Source organism: Lissotriton helveticus, chromosome 1_1 (assembly GCF_964261635.1).
Source record: "Lissotriton helveticus chromosome 1_1, aLisHel1.1, whole genome shotgun sequence".
Classification (NCBI taxonomy): Eukaryota; Metazoa; Chordata; class Amphibia; order Caudata; family Salamandridae; genus Lissotriton; species Lissotriton helveticus.
This window is the reverse complement of record NC_136057.1, coordinates 997,261,024-997,279,416: the sequence shown is the minus strand read 5'-3', so window position 1 is coordinate 997,279,416 and position 18,393 is coordinate 997,261,024. Positions and strand designations below refer to the sequence as shown.

Here is an 18,393-nt window from a genome sequence, read left to right as displayed (position 1 = left end):
CTTGTCCATTTTCAGCTTCAGGTAGCTATTCCTCATGCAGCCGGCGACGTTATCATGCATCTGTGGAAGCTGGTTCTGTGGGATGGTAGGGTCATTGCTGAGGGAGGGGATGAGTTGGGTGTCGTCTGTGTAGGATATTATGTCAAGACCGTGAGATCTGACGATGTTGACCAGTGGGTTCATCTATGCATTGAAGAGCGTAGGGCTGAGGGATGAGCCCTGGGGTACACCACAAATGACATCCTTGAGTTCGGAGGCGAAAGGTGGTGGGCGGACCCTCTGTGTCCTTCTGGTGAGGAGGAAAGTTGACCCATCTGAGTGCATCCCCTTGGACTCCCATGCGCAGTGACAAAACTCTCTGAGAGGGCCGTTGACTGTTTGGTTTTCAAGAACAAACTTCTGTTTCGGAGTTCATTCTGAAAACATGTTAGCCGAGCTGGCACAACAAACATGGTACCCACTTGATAAACACTTCAGCCTTCAGAGCAACCACCACAGCAGCAGTACCTCTGAATTTGTAGATATTCTCCTAGGTAAGTAGGGATCTCTGAAGAGGGTGGGTGTTCTCCATCAGTGAGATAGAAGCTACAGTCACTGTTTGTAAGACATGGTATATGTTTGTGGACTATGGTCTCTGTTCGAAAACCAGTCTTTCTTTGACAACCACAGTCAATGAAAGGATGGTTGCACTTTGAAAAGCAGAGACTGTGTTTAAAAAGTATATTTATTGTTTGCAAACCATGTGGTCCATTTGAAAAACATAGTGTATCTATGGGCTCTGCTAGTCACTGTCTCTAGAAACTTTAGCCTATCTTTGTAAACTATAGCATCTGTAAAGTATACCCTTTGTTTGTAAAGCATAGGCCTGTTTATAGACTGTTGATCATAGGACAGGATTTGTTTCTTAAAAGCCTCTATTTTGCCAAATGTTCTGTTTGCAAAGCTATGCCGGTGTTACACCATAAACTGCTGGTAAACTTTAATCTATATAGTTCGCCCTAATACCTGGACAAACAGATATGTTAAAATGAGCTAATCCCATCTGTCCTGGGTTAGCCCTCCTTTCCAAGACTTACTGAATCAAAGCAAGTCTGCAAGAGATCTTTAAGCACAGGAATGATAGCAGTTGTATTCTTAAATTAACTTTGGGTATAAAGAGTTTTATAAGCACAATAATTATAGTGATGATATTCATAATTTGATATAAAACATTTTCTTGCATGACGTGGTTTTGTTGTAGTAAGGGTGTTTTATTCTTTGCAGCCTCATATTGAGGGTCATCTCTTTTACATAAAGGTAGAACATCATACATGGTAAAGCAACTGCCAACATGTGCACACCTGAGGCGTTTGCAAGGCTTATATGGTGGTTATGGTTGTAATCGAAGGACTACTCAAAAATGTGGAAGTTGAGTATTTGTCTCTACCTAGAAAGCAGGTAAGAATCAATATCACTTCATGACAAAATGGACCCACTTATCACAGACTCCATCTGGTGACTGAAAGGGAAACACCACAAGGGCCTCTCTCTCGCCCACGCAGAGACAAATCCACAGTTCCTGCATTTTTTACTACATTTTTGATTACTACCTAAAAATAGTATTGGTGATTCAATCAAAGGTAACTTGCTTCAACGTGTGGTCTGGAGGTGGTCTCTGAAGCTTCTGAATGCCCCACTTTATTTGGTACACTATGGCAGTGACATGTGTGCATCATTCTTGGAATACCAAGCATTTCAGATAATTGGTTGCCAACAGCCCTTACAATCAGTAATGGATGTACAGGCCCTAAGTATTCCAAACACACAGGGGCAGATTTACAAGACACGGACACATCGCTGTATTAGAGCAGCGATGCGTCAGTTTCCCTGTGCCTGCGTGCGAAACCCTGGATGTGTCGTATTTACAATACGGCGCACCATGGCGCAAGGATTGACAGAGGCGTCAGAAATTCTGACGCATCAGTTGGCGCAAAAGTCACGCATTGCTGGAGTTGTGTCGCAAGCAAAATGATACTCCAGCAAAGCATGGGGAGGCCTACACTTATTCTTCTGAGTCACTCCTTACTCCTGCTCCAAGCAGGCGTAAGGTTTTGACGCAGTGGCGTCCTAGAAGTGGTGCAGTGAAATCTTGTAGATTTCACTGCGTCACTTCTACGAGGCTTACCTAAGTGGGAACGCCCACCCTGCATACATTATTCTGGACGGAGGTATACTGTGGCACAGGGCTTTACAACGTGACGCATCTACCTAGATGTGTCACGTTGTAAATGGCCCATAACGTGGCGCATGGTTTACGCCGCCACTGCATCACAAAAAGTTACACAATGCAAAAGTGACGCCAGGGGCTTGTAAATCTGCCCCACAGTACTTAAACTAAAAGTGGAAAAATGGTCCCTGTCCCATGTTTTAATGCACTGTATCAAGGTAAGTGTTTCCTGAAAGGAAATCCCAGAACCCATCACACACATACCAAAATGTAGAGTCCGCCCATGGCTTCTATAATTTCACTAGGTGGGCAGAAAGAGATGAGATGGGGTGTGGGAAAAGTTCAGGGATACACTTCTTGCTAGTTTCCAAAGATCCAAAGGACCATACATGTCCACCAACCTTCATAGTGGTCCACCATCCCCTTCCTCCTCCCCACTCTCTTCCCCCGTGGGGGTGAGATGGGGGTGGGGCAAGAGATGGGCAAAAATGTGCAGAATAGTGCACCAGGAAATATATCTTGCTAATTAGGTTTGGCATGGAAGAGTTTTGCTTATACTTTTCATGCTGGTTAGGTGAGAAGGGATGTGGGGTACTTTCCTAGGTATGAGGGAAGACCTGTTACTTTTGCATTCATTGCTGGGGTGAGTGGGATCAAATTTAAAAAACAGTCAATCAGGGCTTTAAGTGGGATGAAAAACTGGGGGTCTCTCAAAGGGTGTGGCCGATGTAATTAAGGATGTGGCTTAAAAACAGATACATTGAAAATGTGTGCTTAGCATAGTATGCCGCCTGACTGGTATTTTACTGTTTCTGTCACTGCATCCAGATATATAATACAAGTAAGATTACAAATACAACAAGCCGAGCTAATATTTTTTTTTTCACCAAAGGTGAGGGAAAAACTGGAGAGCCCGATAAGGAACCGTTTCATCACCTCCTTTTTAGAACTCCCGGTGCTTTGCACTGCCAGGACCCAGCTCACTTAAAGCACTGGAGTTAATTCATCATAAATAAGGCAAACTTACCCTATAAGGCAAACTTACCCTGCCTCCTTTTCTCCCAGTGGGACCCACAACCTGCGGAGAGATAAAAAGCGTGATACTTCTGTGATTGGCTGTACTACAGCATTCAATAATGCATAACATCAGCAACATTGTGCTGGATGTGCAGCAATTCACAATTATCCACATAGCACTAAATACCCCGGGCTTCTGCCTTCATGTAGAATGTCCAGGTATCTTGAATTAGGAGCATGTCATTTGTTCAGGACACTTATTCAAGGATGCAAAAATCTTAGGGTATCAAACTCGAACCATAAAAACATTGGATACACAAAATCAGAATTAGAACGAGGGATTAGAGTACGGGGAATGGCAACGATAAAAACAGTTTGAATGTAGAGATTAGGTAAAAAAGTTACATTTGCTAATAGAGGTATGGGAGTGTCTGAAAATATATTTTAAAAAAAAGTTTAATAAAACATAGATTATTAAGAAGTATGGGCAAATGGGACTACTTATATTAATTTATTAATAAAAAAAAAGAAATTCTGAGATTAACCTGGGAATTCTAACGCCCCTTCCCCACCTCGATTTTGTAAACCAAATTTTTTTTATTAAAGTCTGAGATCAATCTGGAAGTGATTAATGACTCTGAAAATAATGAAACTATGGGCTCTGTCCTGTGGTCATCTCCAGTGCTAGAATTTTTACCACAACCTCTGCTGCTAGTAGGGTTAATTGGGTATCCTTGGCAACTATTACCTCCCATTAGATGTAGCTCCCTGCTAAGGGAAGCCAGAGGGCATCAAATCTAAATTGGCAATTAAAAAAATGGGAGCACAGAGCAGCCCATCTAGAAGGCTGGTTTCATGTGACAAACCCACCCCAAAAAATCCACAGCATCTAAAAGGGAATCAGGGCAGTGAGAACAGAGTCAGATACCTCAAGTGGGGCTTATCTGCGCTGAGGATGCTGCAACAGGTACAAACTATTGGCCAGCGAGACATGAAAATCTAAGTTTAATCTATAGGGAGCCTCTTCAATTTGTATGTTATGTGACCAAACAGACGTGTACAGTGTTCTCAGTGTACTTGGACAGAAACCAAGAATTTAAGCCAGAATTCTGCATTTGCACATCTCTGATAAATATGATATTTTCTCAGCAGAACGTCAATTAAAGCAACAAAGAATAGCATCATTATGTACCCGCTATACTTTATAACTAGAATCTTGACAATACATTGGAGCAACAAAATGTTCCAAAAACATGCGATCTCGGTTCAGAAAATGTCCAAGCATTCACAGATGGGTCCCTAGCATTGAACCAGCACATTTATTTATTCATCCATCTGGACTGTAGAGCTCTGTAGGACTGAGCACTTTAATTCAACCATCTGGGCTTTAGAGCCATGCTGGCTCAGAAGCACTGACCATCAGTATGCATCCACGTGTCCGTATATACTCTAGGATCCCCCAAGCTCTATGTACCAATGAAGAGGCACTTGCATACATGTATCCATCTACATGTTATGTCCTTCACCCTCTGGGAAGCAGTGATCAAGCACCTGCATATATTCATCCTCCTCAGGGTTTAGGACCCTTCATCCGAAATAAGGCTGTGCCCGTCTTGGGCCTAGTGTCACCAAGTGCCAGATCAAACAATTTTAAAGATATTCACAGGATGACCCTGATTTTCCGCTGACTGAGTTGTGATTTCCACACTTTGACTCAAAGTATCACAATCTGTGGATGGCACGACTGTTCCTTAGATACTCGCCCTAAAGCATGACACTACTTTTGCTGCTTTCCGTTTCAAAAGGTGCATTTACGGTCTCACGCACTGTGAACAAAAATAGGATGCATAGGAAACATACTGAGGGATCGTTTCTCCTTTTTCTATAAGGGGCATGTGTTGTCCTGAAGCCAGCAGCCAAGGTGGGATCTCTGCCAGACTGGGTGTTGTATCTGTTTGCTCTTTTGAAACCACAGTTAATATATCCTGGCTACCTCGGTATTCCTCATCACACAACTTTATACCGAGGAATGTCATGTCTCAGCTCTCTGGTGATCTGTGCTTTGTGGGGAACATCCCAGAAAAGCAAACATGGCTTCATGGTACAAGCCAGGGAGGTGCCTGGACTCTAAGAAGGTCAGTTTGAAAATACGTTGTCTAAGTTGGGCACAAAAGTGAGGCTGTGTGAAGGTGCAATCACACAGTGCTTCGAAACTTCGGGCAGATTTTTTTCAACTTTACCTTGTCGAAGTAGGGCAAAGCCGGGAATTATACCTGCCTGATTGAAAGCCAACATATTCTGCCACCAGGGCGATATTAAAAGCAGCCTTGCACCTGTATAGTAACAAATACCATCTTCACTGAAAAAGGATTGGAAATGCATGGACATGCCTTCCAGCAAGAGTGATGATGGGAAATTCCGTAACAGAAATGAAAACTTCAGAAGACTGACACTGAAAATAGCTGCAGTGTGAGAGACAGGGAAGGGTTAAAGCTGTCGTGGAAACAGCCCGGAGTGTTGGCACATTGAATGGGTGTGGCGGATTCTGCATCCTTTTTGTACCTTTACCTATGAACAAATGTTTCGGTAGTGGGTTGGGAACTTGACTTCGAGAGGAGTGCTTCTTGAAGTTTTTTTTTAATTGCCATGATCTTGAGACGTTTACAAGAAATTCTGACTGGGGCTATGTCTATTTCATGTCTTTGGTCGTACGCCACAACAGTGCTTGCCCTAAACACCTTTTACCAAAGTTTTATGAAAACTAGGGGGCATATTATCAAGCACGGCGTTAGCATTATCGCAGCTAAAGCGGCGATAATGGGCTTGATAATACGCCGTAGTGAATTCCTATAGAAGCCCATGTTCACACCAGACCATGGGCTTCTATGGGAATTCACAAGGGCGTATTATCAAGCCCATTATCGTCGCTTTAGCAGCAGTTTTCTGCCGCTAAAGTTGTGATAATGTTAACGCTGTTTCTTGATAATCTGCCCCTAGATTCTGGAGGTGGTAATGTGTCACAAGAACATTTGTGTACCTTTCTTGTTTTGCTGGTGATATGTTCTGTCTTTTGTGTGCTGCTGTGTTTCTATGCTTTATTACTGCAATGGGTTTTTGTTGTGTTGTATACTATGGCGGCTGTGTTGCATTTTGTTTTGACTGTTGTGTTATGGTGTGCCCTGTTTTGTTTTAATTGTCTTGATTAGTTGCTTTATTTATGGTATTACATTATGTTCAGTTGTTAGATACGTCAACAAATGTTGCTATATTTCCAACAAAAAGCAGCACATGGCTTGAAGATTCCTGTGACAAGCAGCCATCTACCACTGTAAAAGGTGCAACAAAAGTGCTGCTCCTGCGCTTCAACCATGTAAGACACCAGTAACCCCAAAACTGTGGCGTAGACTATCTTAAGTGGCGCTCCTAGTGCTCAGTTTACGTTCTATGGCCCCATAACTTCAACTGACAGCTTGCATTTTTTTCTAATTCATTTCTTTTTCAAAGCAATGGAAATTGAATGAAAGGTGAGTGCTGTAGAAATCACTGTGGCTTCTTCAATCCACAAATGATGTGGTGTGGGTCAATGGTTTCTGCTCTGTAGCAGGAGTTGGGTATTATTTTGCCCTGTCAGCGTTTATGACATAATACGTCAAGAATCTGGGGTCTTGGAACACAAATTCAAGTAGCTCCTTGCTTTTTGAGGAAGGGCGCGTGATGGCCAGCCCTGTACTAGTAAGGTAAGAAAGGTGTGTACTTACACCGATGGCAGGAGCTCCTGGGAATCCTTGATTACCCTGCAATGCCAAAGCAACATATACACGAATAGTTAACATGAATGAAGAACAAAGATATGAGTAAGCAGAACCCTCTCACCCCATCTGTCTACCAAGCAAATGAGGAGGACCAGTCAGATGCCTCAAATGGTTTATGATCGACGCTGACCTTTTCTGTGACGTGAGGGTCATACGTGCAAATCCTGGCATCACTGACTAAGCCTTCACTCCTTCCGAGGTCTTAAGCTGAGTGTTAATACATTATGGTAACATAGCTTAGTTATAGCTCTTAGAAACAGCAAAGTGTGCTGAAGCGCTATGTAAAATCAAGTTATTATTAAGGTAGCAGAGGTCCCTTAACACCGCTGAGCAGGAGGGGGTGGATTTCAAGACTGATCTTGCTTTCTAGGGGGATTGGACCTTGTACTAATCTCTTGATAATAATAACTTGCTACTCACCTGATCACCTTTGTGGCCAACAGGACCTGGAAGACCCTAGAAAAGGTCAAATAGCAAAAAAATCAGTGTAAAGAGATCAGGCCAATTAAGTACAATAAATATTAAAACATATTCTCTTAAAGAGCTGCAGAATTCTTTTCACTTCCTGGGTTGTGGCACAGAAAGCTTGTAGCATGCACGCTGACCATAGGATTTAGGGTGACCCATGGAACACTCTTGTGTCTAGGGGAAGTGGAGCTACACATGCCCGCAGTGCTCTATTTTCACTAATTTAGGCCTTGTGATAATCTTTTGTATTTCTATGTAAACTCTGCCCCTCTTTCCGGCACTAGCGTAAAATTAGCTCTGCTGGTAAGTGCCTGATTGGGAGCACTTGACATTAACATCCTCCATTATCGCAAAAATTTACCAAGAGGAAGAGCAAGCCTCAAATCACTTTCACTAGCCATCTCTTCTTCACAGAAACTGGCTGAGGTGGCCATTTTCGGGTCCACGGTAACATCAACACCTACATAGAAAACTCTTCCCTAACAAAATGTTCATCTGAGACACCTTTCATTGATTTTAACTTCTGACTCATGACAAGAGTCTAAGGGTCACAAACACAGTTGGGTGGTAGCTGGACAACTGCCAACAAACTTGGCTGACGTTTAGTGCGCCCAATTCTCAGGTTCCCCACCTCATTTAGAGTTGATGAATCCCATGTTTCCCAATGGGAGTGCCTCAAAAACACTGACAACCTTCTTCTATAAATACTCTATATCAAATACGTTTTATAACATTCTACAAAAAATAAAAGAAACCATGAAAATACACAAAAGTGCCAATCAGACAAAAGCAACTACTGATCGTATACAACCCATGAAACCACCAACAAGGAATCACTCAGAAATCTACTTGCAATACCACGCTGACAAAAACGTGTAAAGTGAATGAAGACATTTAGAAATTTTGAATAACTGACTTCATTAACTAATATTCAAAGAGGAAATGGACCAGCTTACTCTTGCCAAGCCATCCTCATGTATCCACTGAAAAGTCGCACCTTCGAACTGTTGCTTAGTGCCATCTTCCTCATCCAAGGTTATTAAAAAGACCATAATTTCCCACATTTTGACATGCCTCAACAACTATGTGTCATGTTTATTCTCTTATTTATTCTCTCAATGTGTCTTTAAATATTCTAATATTGTCCTTTAATTCTATGGCTTACCGTGATGAGTGTTCCAGCATCGACAACCCTGACTTATTCTCCCACTCCTAAACTGGTGCCACTCAACTCACCAACAAGCAACACTAATGCAACACCCTGGAAGCCTGCCTGTTCTTCGTTGAATCATGACCACACGCCTCTGAGCGCTGGAGTGCTGCAGACCAATGAAAGACCTCCTCTCAACTAAATAATCTAAGCTTCTAAGTAAAAACCCTATAGGTCACTTCACTCAAAATACGGTACTCAACAAACAGATGGGATCTGGAGTTAGTAATTTCGATAAATACATTTGTGTAGTCAAGTGAATCCCTCCTTTCATCTCCCCTTTAGAAGTGGCGTAATGGAGGTACCTGCAGACCCTCTGGCACATGGTTGGGGGGCAACCCTTCAAGGTGTCCCCAACCTTTCAGGGTGCTCCGTTCATCCTGATCCCAATGAATATCTTAGAGAATGGAAACTGAGGTGCCCCTCATCATATTCTGCAGGGGGTCCATCATTTTGAGGTACGCCTCTGCCCTCTAGAGTGCTTTATAGTAGAGGAAGCGTGTACAACCCCCTACTTGGTCAAGGCAACTAATTTTTCTTTGGTGGTGGAAAACATGAAATCTCAAACTTCTAAACTGCTTCAAATTGCTGCAACCTCACCGACAACTTAAACGAATCACTGGGACTGCCTCTCCGAGTCTTGAAACACATCATTGCCTTGCCATCAGCACATACGATACCTGCATAGCCCTCTTTCCCACACAAAAATACACCCATAGATCACCTTGCAAGTACTTCAGCTTTACAAAACACCACAACACCCCTGGACGAAGGTTCACTCTTTGTTCGCCAAGCACTGAGGAGTTTACAAAGATGGCGTACGCATTACATTCCAATATCCCATGTAAAGGAACATGTTTCTGTTGGCTCTCTCCATTGAGGGCGACTGCCCTGCCTTCAGAAACCCTCAAATTCATCCTTTTCTGAATTCTCTGCTCCTACGTACCTAATGTTATTTCGTAGAGCTGTGTTTCCTACTTCTGTGGTTGCTGCTCTGTAGGATTTTCTCAGCTAATTCTACGGTACTTTTGCGTGCACTGGTAACAACGATAGCAGTAAATGCTGCTGGAGATATCAGTTTAAGGAAGCCGATATCCACACAATTATTTGGACCACCACTACAGACCTACCCTGCAACCAATATCTCTAGGACAAGCAAAAATGAAGTTTAGTAGTCACGCACTGCAGTCTTGTGGTACCGAGGGGAGGAAGGGGAAGTAGATAGAAAAGTAAATCTAGAACTCTCCAGGTTATCCTCACTTAGTCCAGGCAGTACATTGATTCCCTTCACAGAATGTAGGCACAAGACAGCCACAGTGTACCCTCCAAAATGGCTACTGCGCATCATTTACATGCTTGTCTTTGGGTTCATTTCAGGGGTGTGCCTGGCCGCACTACTGCATGTGAAAAGAGAAAGGCATGGGTCCCCGCTAGTGCCACAAGCATGGACAAGGTTTCTTACAGCAATTCCATGTGGTCCACTTTTCCCAACTTCTCCACGTTCTCCCTGAAAAACATAATTGTAGAGTATTAAAAAAAAAAAAAAATTATGTCGGTGTTACCATTTATCATCTGAATTATAGTATGCTTGTTTGACAAGATGGTTCTGACCATCTGAGATGCCTGGATGTTTTGCTTTTTGAACACCTGATTGTTTAGCTTTTACTGTGGGAGAGCCTCATAAGCTGGGACTCACCCACGGTAAACTCATAATAAAATGGACTGCATGTGGGTTTCACCGGTGTCCGCTTTGAGAGAAGGCTGCTGTGCTGCAGCCAGGGTAAGGGGCACCAGACAGTTTACATGTGGACACGTGCGCACACGTGTGTGCATCCGTGCAAGGGCTGTGGGAGGGAGATTCTTGTCATGTGCAGCCCAGGAGCTGGGTACAGATAGAATGGTGTGGAAGGGACTATGCAGAGTTGGGTGGTGACATGGAATAGGCCTTATAATGTGGGGAGACGTAGGTAAGGGATAGTCAGTGTGCTAAGACAGCTCCTTGCTGAGTGCACCCTCTTGGAGGCCTGGAGGGTGGGGAAAAGTGCTTCAGGTGGCTAGGGCTGGCCACCAGGAGCAGAAAGAGGCCAAGACTGTCGAAATCGCCCCCACAGGGGCGGGGATATGCCCCCCAGAAGGTAGGCAACCTTTGACCTCTAATCTGACCCACGACTAAGCGCGTGGGGCTCCCCCGCTAGTCCCAGATGGGCCCCTGGGGTGGGTCAGGTCCCGGGGGCTGCCACCAGAAGAATTTGATGTTGTGGTGCACCATCGCGCCTCTCCATAAAGGTGCCTATGAAGGGGTGAAGTGGGTGGGTGCCCTGGACCACACCCCTGGGCCTCAGGTGCTGGAGAACATAGGGGGGAGTGCCGTTGCACTACCCCACAGCGGGAAGAAAGAGGGGCGTGCCATTGCACTTCCCTGAGTTCCCGCCCAGCCAGCTGTAGAGTCCGTGTCTGAATGAAAGATCGACTCCCGCGGCAGCGCACAAGGGTGCTGGCCAGGGGGGAGGCTCCAACTTACCTGGGTGTGGGGTTCCGGGGTGGGACCGGCCCCCACAGATGTGTAGGAGTGGCGTGAGACCGCCATCCAAGGCAGCGTGGCTCTCCTCAGAGCAGCGGGAGAGCTGCTGCTCGAAAATGCACGATCCCAAGAAGAGCGCCCCATAATGCCCTGTGGGGCATGACCCATCTACAAAGAAAACTGGCTTGTTTTCAGAATGTGATGAGTCCAGGAAGATTGGGTCACCACCATTTGAATGCTAAGGTGCAGGGGGAACTGCAGGAGCAACGCAGACTTCCCGAGAACAAATGTGGAAAGTCCCTATCCTAAGTCTGTGCTACTTAAAGGAAATAACCCCTTCAAAGGTTCATCCATGATTTCAAGCCTACCTAATGCTGGAACTTTCGTACTTCAGCTGGGAGGTGATGTTTAAGACTACACTGAAGTGTGAGAAACTGAATATTGTTTGTCTTTGAGGAAATATCTCCTAGGGATGCAAAGGTGTAATTGCACAGGAGGTGCATCTATTTAATGTTGCTCCTTTTGGGGACTGGAGGTCACATGCAATATGTGAGGTAATAAGTACATTGGAAATATGTTGCCAGGTATCCTAGCTAGGATGCCTGGTTGTAATTGCATAGCCATGTGATTATAAATGTGATGCCTTTTAGAGGGTGTGATTGATTTGTGTTATTTATGTTACCAGATATCATCAGTACCCAGTCATTCCAAGTGATGCTTAGGCAGGTATTCTTGCTACTGTGTTAGTTGAACAACCAGACTATCAGCCACTGTGATTTAAGGGTGTATACTGTATACTGTATGGTCAGTATGAGATGCTCTCAGTCAGGGTTATGTGTCACTATGGCAGGTGTTCCCATCATTATTGCTTGTTGAAATAATGGGGTGGGCCACCACTAGGGTGGTGCCAGTGGGAAGGGCCCTCACTCCAGGTTATGGTCAACCGCTGCATTTGGGGACAAGACGATGTTCATACATGGGAGTGGTGGTACTATATCTGCCTCCTGCGGGAGGGGTGGGAAGGTTTGCGCACTGTCAAGAAGTATTTCCCACAGCTTATGTATATTTGTAAATTGATGCATAGTATTGGGTACGATGTATGTTATAAATGGCCTCTTCCTTTTTATAAAGAAAAGTACAGACTGGGCAATCAATTATTGCGTGTTGTTTCTGCACACCTGTAAATGGTGATTACTAGCCCACACCACCTCCCTTGAGTAAGCCTTAGACTGCTCTGTAACAGTACCCTCTGAGAGTCAAGCACTACAATGGGGTGTTTGATTCCCAGTGAAGGACAAATGTAGACCCATTATTTGTGCATGCCTCACAACTAATGCCTCGTTTTCAAACAGCTTGGTACTTTCAATATTGTGTGAAATGAAAAAGGTATCACTGATTTTCATGTTTTTGACTGGCAGTGGGCGTAGTCCTTTTTCAAAGGGAAAAGAGACCGGGAGACAAACCACGTTCTAAGCAGAATATGAACTGTATATTATCCAATGGATGGTGTCAGAGGGCTCTAGAATGCTGGCAAAACATGCCTCTCACCTCTAAAATAATGTTCAATGGCTGCTGTAAGAGTAATGAGGCTGGTGTACAGTACGCCTAAATACCCAATGCAAAACAGTACGCATGATTTTAATCCAATAAATTGGAAGCCAACCTTGTCCTAATAAAGAACTTGCTGATCTGGAGTCTTGTTGTTTTCTGCTACGTCTTGTGTGTGATGTGATGTACAAAGTTTGTGTATTTGGTTATGTTTCATGGGACTCTCATTTAGGTATTTTGCTAGGTTATATGCATTTCTTAGTTTTCTTAGTTTTGTTTCAGGATGTTTGATTGAGTTATGTCTTTGCTTTCATTGTATTCCCTCTGCTTTATATATTGTAAGTATTTTGTGTGATGTAACGTTGTGCAATAGGATATATTATTTTCTGTTGTACTGTTCTAAATCATTAGTTTTTCGTCTTGTTGTGTTATTTAGGAATTTAAAAAATATCCGAACCTCACAATACATATTGACAGAGTAGCAAAAGCTGTGGAGCGCCAATCAAAGAATAGCCTCTCAATAGAATAAACAACAAAATCCAGTCATACAATGTGTCCGTTCTCACCTTTTCTCCTTGTTCCCCTTTCAGACCTTTCTTGCCCTAAAAGAGAGAAATTAGGTTTAAGAAGAGATACTTGAACTTGATGCTTATAAGCATACAAGAGGTGGTTCAATCTCATTTATGTTACATTGAAATATTGGAGACATGCCAGAGTCACGCGCCACTGACCAATCGGCGGGCTGGGGTGCATGCTAGAGTGGTTATGTGCTCATTGACTCCAATGACTATCATTTTGCTCCGCCTGCTTAGAGCTGTGTTCATCCTGCTCAGCTTCTGACCCGGGGTGGAGTTGGAGGAAGCAAGAGTCAGGTTTTAGGATGGCTCCTATGTTTACTAGGATCCTGTGTGATAATGGCAAACATAGAGGCTGTGTTGCCTTTATCGAACTGCATCCGCAACAACAGTATGGGTATCTAAGAATATGTTCAATGTTTCTTTTTAGGTTCTTTATAATGTGGAAACAGCAGGTTCCTTAAAAGTTTATCATAGCTAGCCTCGATAGTCAAGGCATAGTGTCTAAGAAGCTAACCGCCGGTCTTTTCCTGAGAAAAAATATCCCATACCTGAGATGACGGCATCTGGCAAGGCAATGCAGCAAAGGAGGCCATGCACAAACTATGGTCTGCTACCAATTTGTGGACCTGACATCCTTGACATGGTATTCCTCCAACCTTTTTGCCATAACTCCAGAGTTTTTGAGTATCTCATTTTTGTTGGCATTAGGACTCTGTGCACTTTACGCCTACTAACCAGGGGTAAAGCACTTGAGCTCTCTCCCTAAAACATGGTAAAAGTGGCCTACACCTCATTGACACATTTAATTTACCTATAAGTCCCTAGTAAATTATATTACATGTACCCAGGGCTTGTAAAGGAAAAGCTACTAGTTGTCAGCAGCACCCATTGTGCCTCCTACTCAAGTAGCACTGCAAAACATATGTCAGGCCTGCCACTTCAGCCTATAGTGAATTTTAAACTGTCATTTTGACCTTCTAAAATATACTGTTGTAAGGCTGTCTCTCCAGAGACTGTCACCAGGTTTTCTTAATGCACTAAATAAGCAATAACTTCAGCTTGAGACCAGAGAGAGAAATGCTATTTCCTCTCAAATGAATTGTAATTTGAAATCCTCTTTAATGGTAAAATCGGATTTTAAGTTCGGAAAATGCCACTTTTAGAAAGTTGCAATTGTTCTTTCTAAACCAAATGTGCCTTTCTTCCTGTGTCCAGGCACATGACTGTGAATAACTCTCCTGTTGTGGGATATGTATTTGTTCCAGACATGAGGACAGAGTGGGTCTTCATGAAAGGATGGTCGTGGAGGAGCTGTGCCCTGCTCTGATTGCACTTCAAAGGGCCCTGCCTGCAGCACAAAAAAAAGAACCTGACACTAAGCCTGCCCATACGTTTGTCACCCTAGTCAGTTTGGAGCCAGGGGGAAGGGAAGAACTGTCCTGAACAAATTTAAGGGGAAGGCCAGAGAATTCCCCCACACAAAGGCTGGCACCAGGTATGAATGTGGTATCTTCAGAATCCCTCATCAGAACACTCCAGGACCTGTGGAAGACTCAGAAGAAGGACTACCTTGTTGTCTGAAGAAGGAAGACTGGACCTGAATCTTGCCTTGTAAACCGACTCCCCAGAAGTAAAACAAGGGTCAACTGGCTGGCCTCCTGTTTGAGCTAATGGGACACAACATGTAGGTCTACCTACAACTATCCTGCTGACCAGTGTCAATTGGGCTGCTAGTCTCTGCTGAAACATGTCCTGATCTGCCAAGAGGGGTCACCCAAGTCCTTTATTATCATCTCACCTCATTGTACGCTAGGTGGCATGGTGGTTTATCGACCCCCTGGCCCCTCCGGAGATTTCCTAAAAGCACCTGATGAAATTGCTGTTGCTCTAGCTTTGCAATTCCCTAAGTTTCTTCTCCTTGGGGATTTTAACATTCACATTGATTGTGCAGAGGCGAGGGATACCAGGGAGTTATATGACTCCTTGAACATTGCCCAACTTAGTCAATGGGTCAATGGCCCTACGCACCAGGGAGGGCATACGTTAGATTTGATCCGCTGTAATTTTCCCTTATGCGTAACCGTACCCCTCCAAGTAACATGGTCCGATAATCTTTTGATCAACTTTTTAGGGACCATTCAGGCGCCTCACACTCCTAACAAACAGGTCCAGGGGAAACCCACACACAAAATTGAGCCCTCAACCTTATGCTCAACCCTGATAATTTCTCAGGCAGTGGAACATCTAGCTCCATCCAGTTCTGCAAAGCGGGTTAGAATCCCTCCATCTAAACCCTTGTTTTCAAAGGAGCTTAAAGAGCAGAAAAGATATTGCAAAAAACTAGATAATTACGCAGAGGGTATAGCCCAGTCTTGTAATAACACCAAGGAAATGTTTTCCATTGTGCAAAGCTTTGTGACCCCTAGGGCATAGGAGATATCTCTACCTTCATCGGCCATCTGGTGTGAGAAACTTTCAAGTTTCTTTATTGATAAAATCCAGTCGATACAAGCCAGTTTTGACGTCTCCAACTCGATTCAGGAACTGCCTATTGCCCTGAATATGGTCAGCCCTAGCCATGATGTTTCTAATGGATCCTTCTCCCTGTCTGAATTTTCTGCTGTTGCTCACTAAGACTCACTGACTATTTGGAAATCACTGAAATCTGGTTCGCCAACGGACCCTTGGCAGGCCCGCTTGTTGGCCGCTGTGGCAGAAGCTGTTAATCCTGAAGTTAATTCACTCATTAATATGTCCTTTCAAACTGCCACTGTTCCGCCCGAATGGAAGCAGGTCAAACTTCTTCCTCTGCTAAAAAAAACCCTCTCTTGACCCAGCCAACACCGCCAACTATTGCCCCATTTCCCTCCTTCCAGCGGTAGCCAAGATATGTGAAAAGGCGGTCTTTAAGCAGCTGGCCAACTTTGTAGAGACTACAGGATTGTTACATACTGCTCAGTCAGGGTTTAGAGCCAAGTATAGCATGGAGATGGTGCTTGTGAAAGTATCGGAAGCCATTAGAGAATGCTTGGATGGGGGCGGGAGAGTGGCCCTGATTTTATTGGACCTATCTGCCGCCTTCGATACAGTGCCACACTCACTGTTACTAAAGCGTCTCGCGAACATTGGTGTTATCAGCCCAGTGTGGGAATGGATAAAATCATTTTTGGCAGACAGATCAGCAAGTGTGGTTCCCTCCCTTTTCATCAACCCCACAAAAGGTGATCACAGGAGTGCCTCAGGGTTCTACCCTGAGCCCCCTCCTTTTTAATGTTGATGTCACCCCTTTGGTTTATCTGGCTGAGGAGCTGGGAGCAAAAATCATTGCCTATGCAGATGATACCCAGCTCCTCTTTACTAGGAAGGACTCAGATATTTACCCTACAAGAACAAAAAACTGTTTAACAGCCATTTTTTAATGGCTTGCAGCCGCTCAGTTAAAGTGCAATGAGGACAAGTCCAAAATCTTCTTATTCTGATCTTTTCCCCCACAGTTCAGGGAAGCACTTTGGCCTCCAGAATACACCCTCCCCAGTTCCATGGGACAGGCAGTCAAGAACTTGTGCGTTTGGTTTGAGGAAAATCTCAGGTTCTGTACACAAGTAAAGAAACAGTCCGGCCAATTCTTTGGCACATTGAAGTCTCTTAGAAAGTTTCTTCCCCTATTACCCAGGTCTGCTAAGGAGATGGTCATGCGTGAACTGATCCTTAGCCGCCTTGACTATGCCAATGCTCTCTATGTTGGCCTTCCAGGATACCAGCTCAAGAAACTCCAGGTAATACAGAATGCTGTGGCCAAAGTTCTGATGGGTATCCCGGGCAGGTCTAGCGTAAAACATAATTTGCGGGATCTGCACTGGCTCCCAGTGGCCCAACGAGTCAAATTTAAGGCTCTCACGCTTGCTCACTCAGCCCTTTATGGATTAGGGCCCCTCTATCTGAGGAAGCGGTTTAGTTTCTATACTCCAAACAGGCATCTGCTTCACAGTGGCTAGGCTTTGATTCCTCGCTTTGGGCAAGTAAGAATTGGAGGTAGTTCTCTATCCTTCAAAGTGGCCGAAGCTTGGAATTCTCTCCCCCTTGAACTGCGCAGTATTCACGACCCCAGCTTGTTCAAGAAAAGACGAAAAACCCTGCTGTTTACATAATCGGTTATCTTCCCCAATTCCTTACTGTTTTCAATTTTGGCTTTTCACGCCGGGACACTCATGAGTAGCCGTTATAAATCATTATAACATAACATAACATCGTTGGCTGGTATCAGAGTGCACTCCTCCATATCTCTGGAGGAGTGGCTCTTCGCACCAAAACAGCGGGTGTCTGTGACACTGGGCTTGCTCATCATGCTGAGAACAACCTCCTTGTGCCCCCACGAATGGCAGCTCCTCACGCACACTTGACAAGGTAAGTCCTCAGTGGGATGAACCTGGTTTCTGTATCCGACCCATGCTCCAGCACAATCAGACTGAATTTGTGACTTTACCCTGGACCAACATGACCAGCCAACCAGTAGCATAACACAGGCCTCTGTAGCCCCGGCCAAGCTCCAGGGGGCCCCCTCAGCACATTTTTCTGGTCTGGCTGGAGAGCTCTTGATTGAGTCCAGAGGAGGCCCCTTCACGTGCCCTAAAGGGGGGGTCACCTCAAGTTTTGTTACGCCAGTGCAGATAACCGCAAGTGGTCCTTTGTGCTTTATTTTCACCCAAAAATTTGAAAAATCACATCTCCGGTTCCACTTATTGGATTTCTGTTGTGTTAGTGCCATTTTATTTATTAAATGTTACTGTACTTTTCTAAATTGGTTTGACATTGTTCTTATGTTGCGTTGTTACTTTATTACTGTTGGAGTGCTACATAAATACTTTACAATTCGTCTCTAAGTTAAGCCTGACTGTTTTTGTACGAGAGGGTTAAGCACAGCTTTCTTTAGTGACTTTTGAGGTTCACCCTGAGGATTGTGTTTATTATTTGAGTGGGTCTTCTACCCCTCTCTAGTAATAACCCAATTTCTTACATCAGCTTTTTCTCCATTT

General features: G+C 44.2%; 1 protein-coding gene across 1 annotated transcript in view; it reads right to left on the bottom strand.

The window, feature by feature from the left end:
- Nucleotides 1-18,393, bottom strand: part of LOC144763327 (uncharacterized) — a 1,153,250-nt gene that overhangs the window by 701,325 nt on the left and 433,532 nt on the right. The window contains exons 36-39 of the mRNA XM_078648815.1: nt 13,349-13,384; nt 7,456-7,491; nt 6,982-7,017; nt 3,252-3,284 (exon numbers count right to left, since the gene is read on the bottom strand). Coding sequence (XP_078504941.1) covers nt 3,252-3,284; nt 6,982-7,017; nt 7,456-7,491; nt 13,349-13,384 — 141 coding nt within the window. The remainder of the gene's footprint in view (nt 1-3,251; nt 3,285-6,981; nt 7,018-7,455; nt 7,492-13,348; nt 13,385-18,393) is intronic.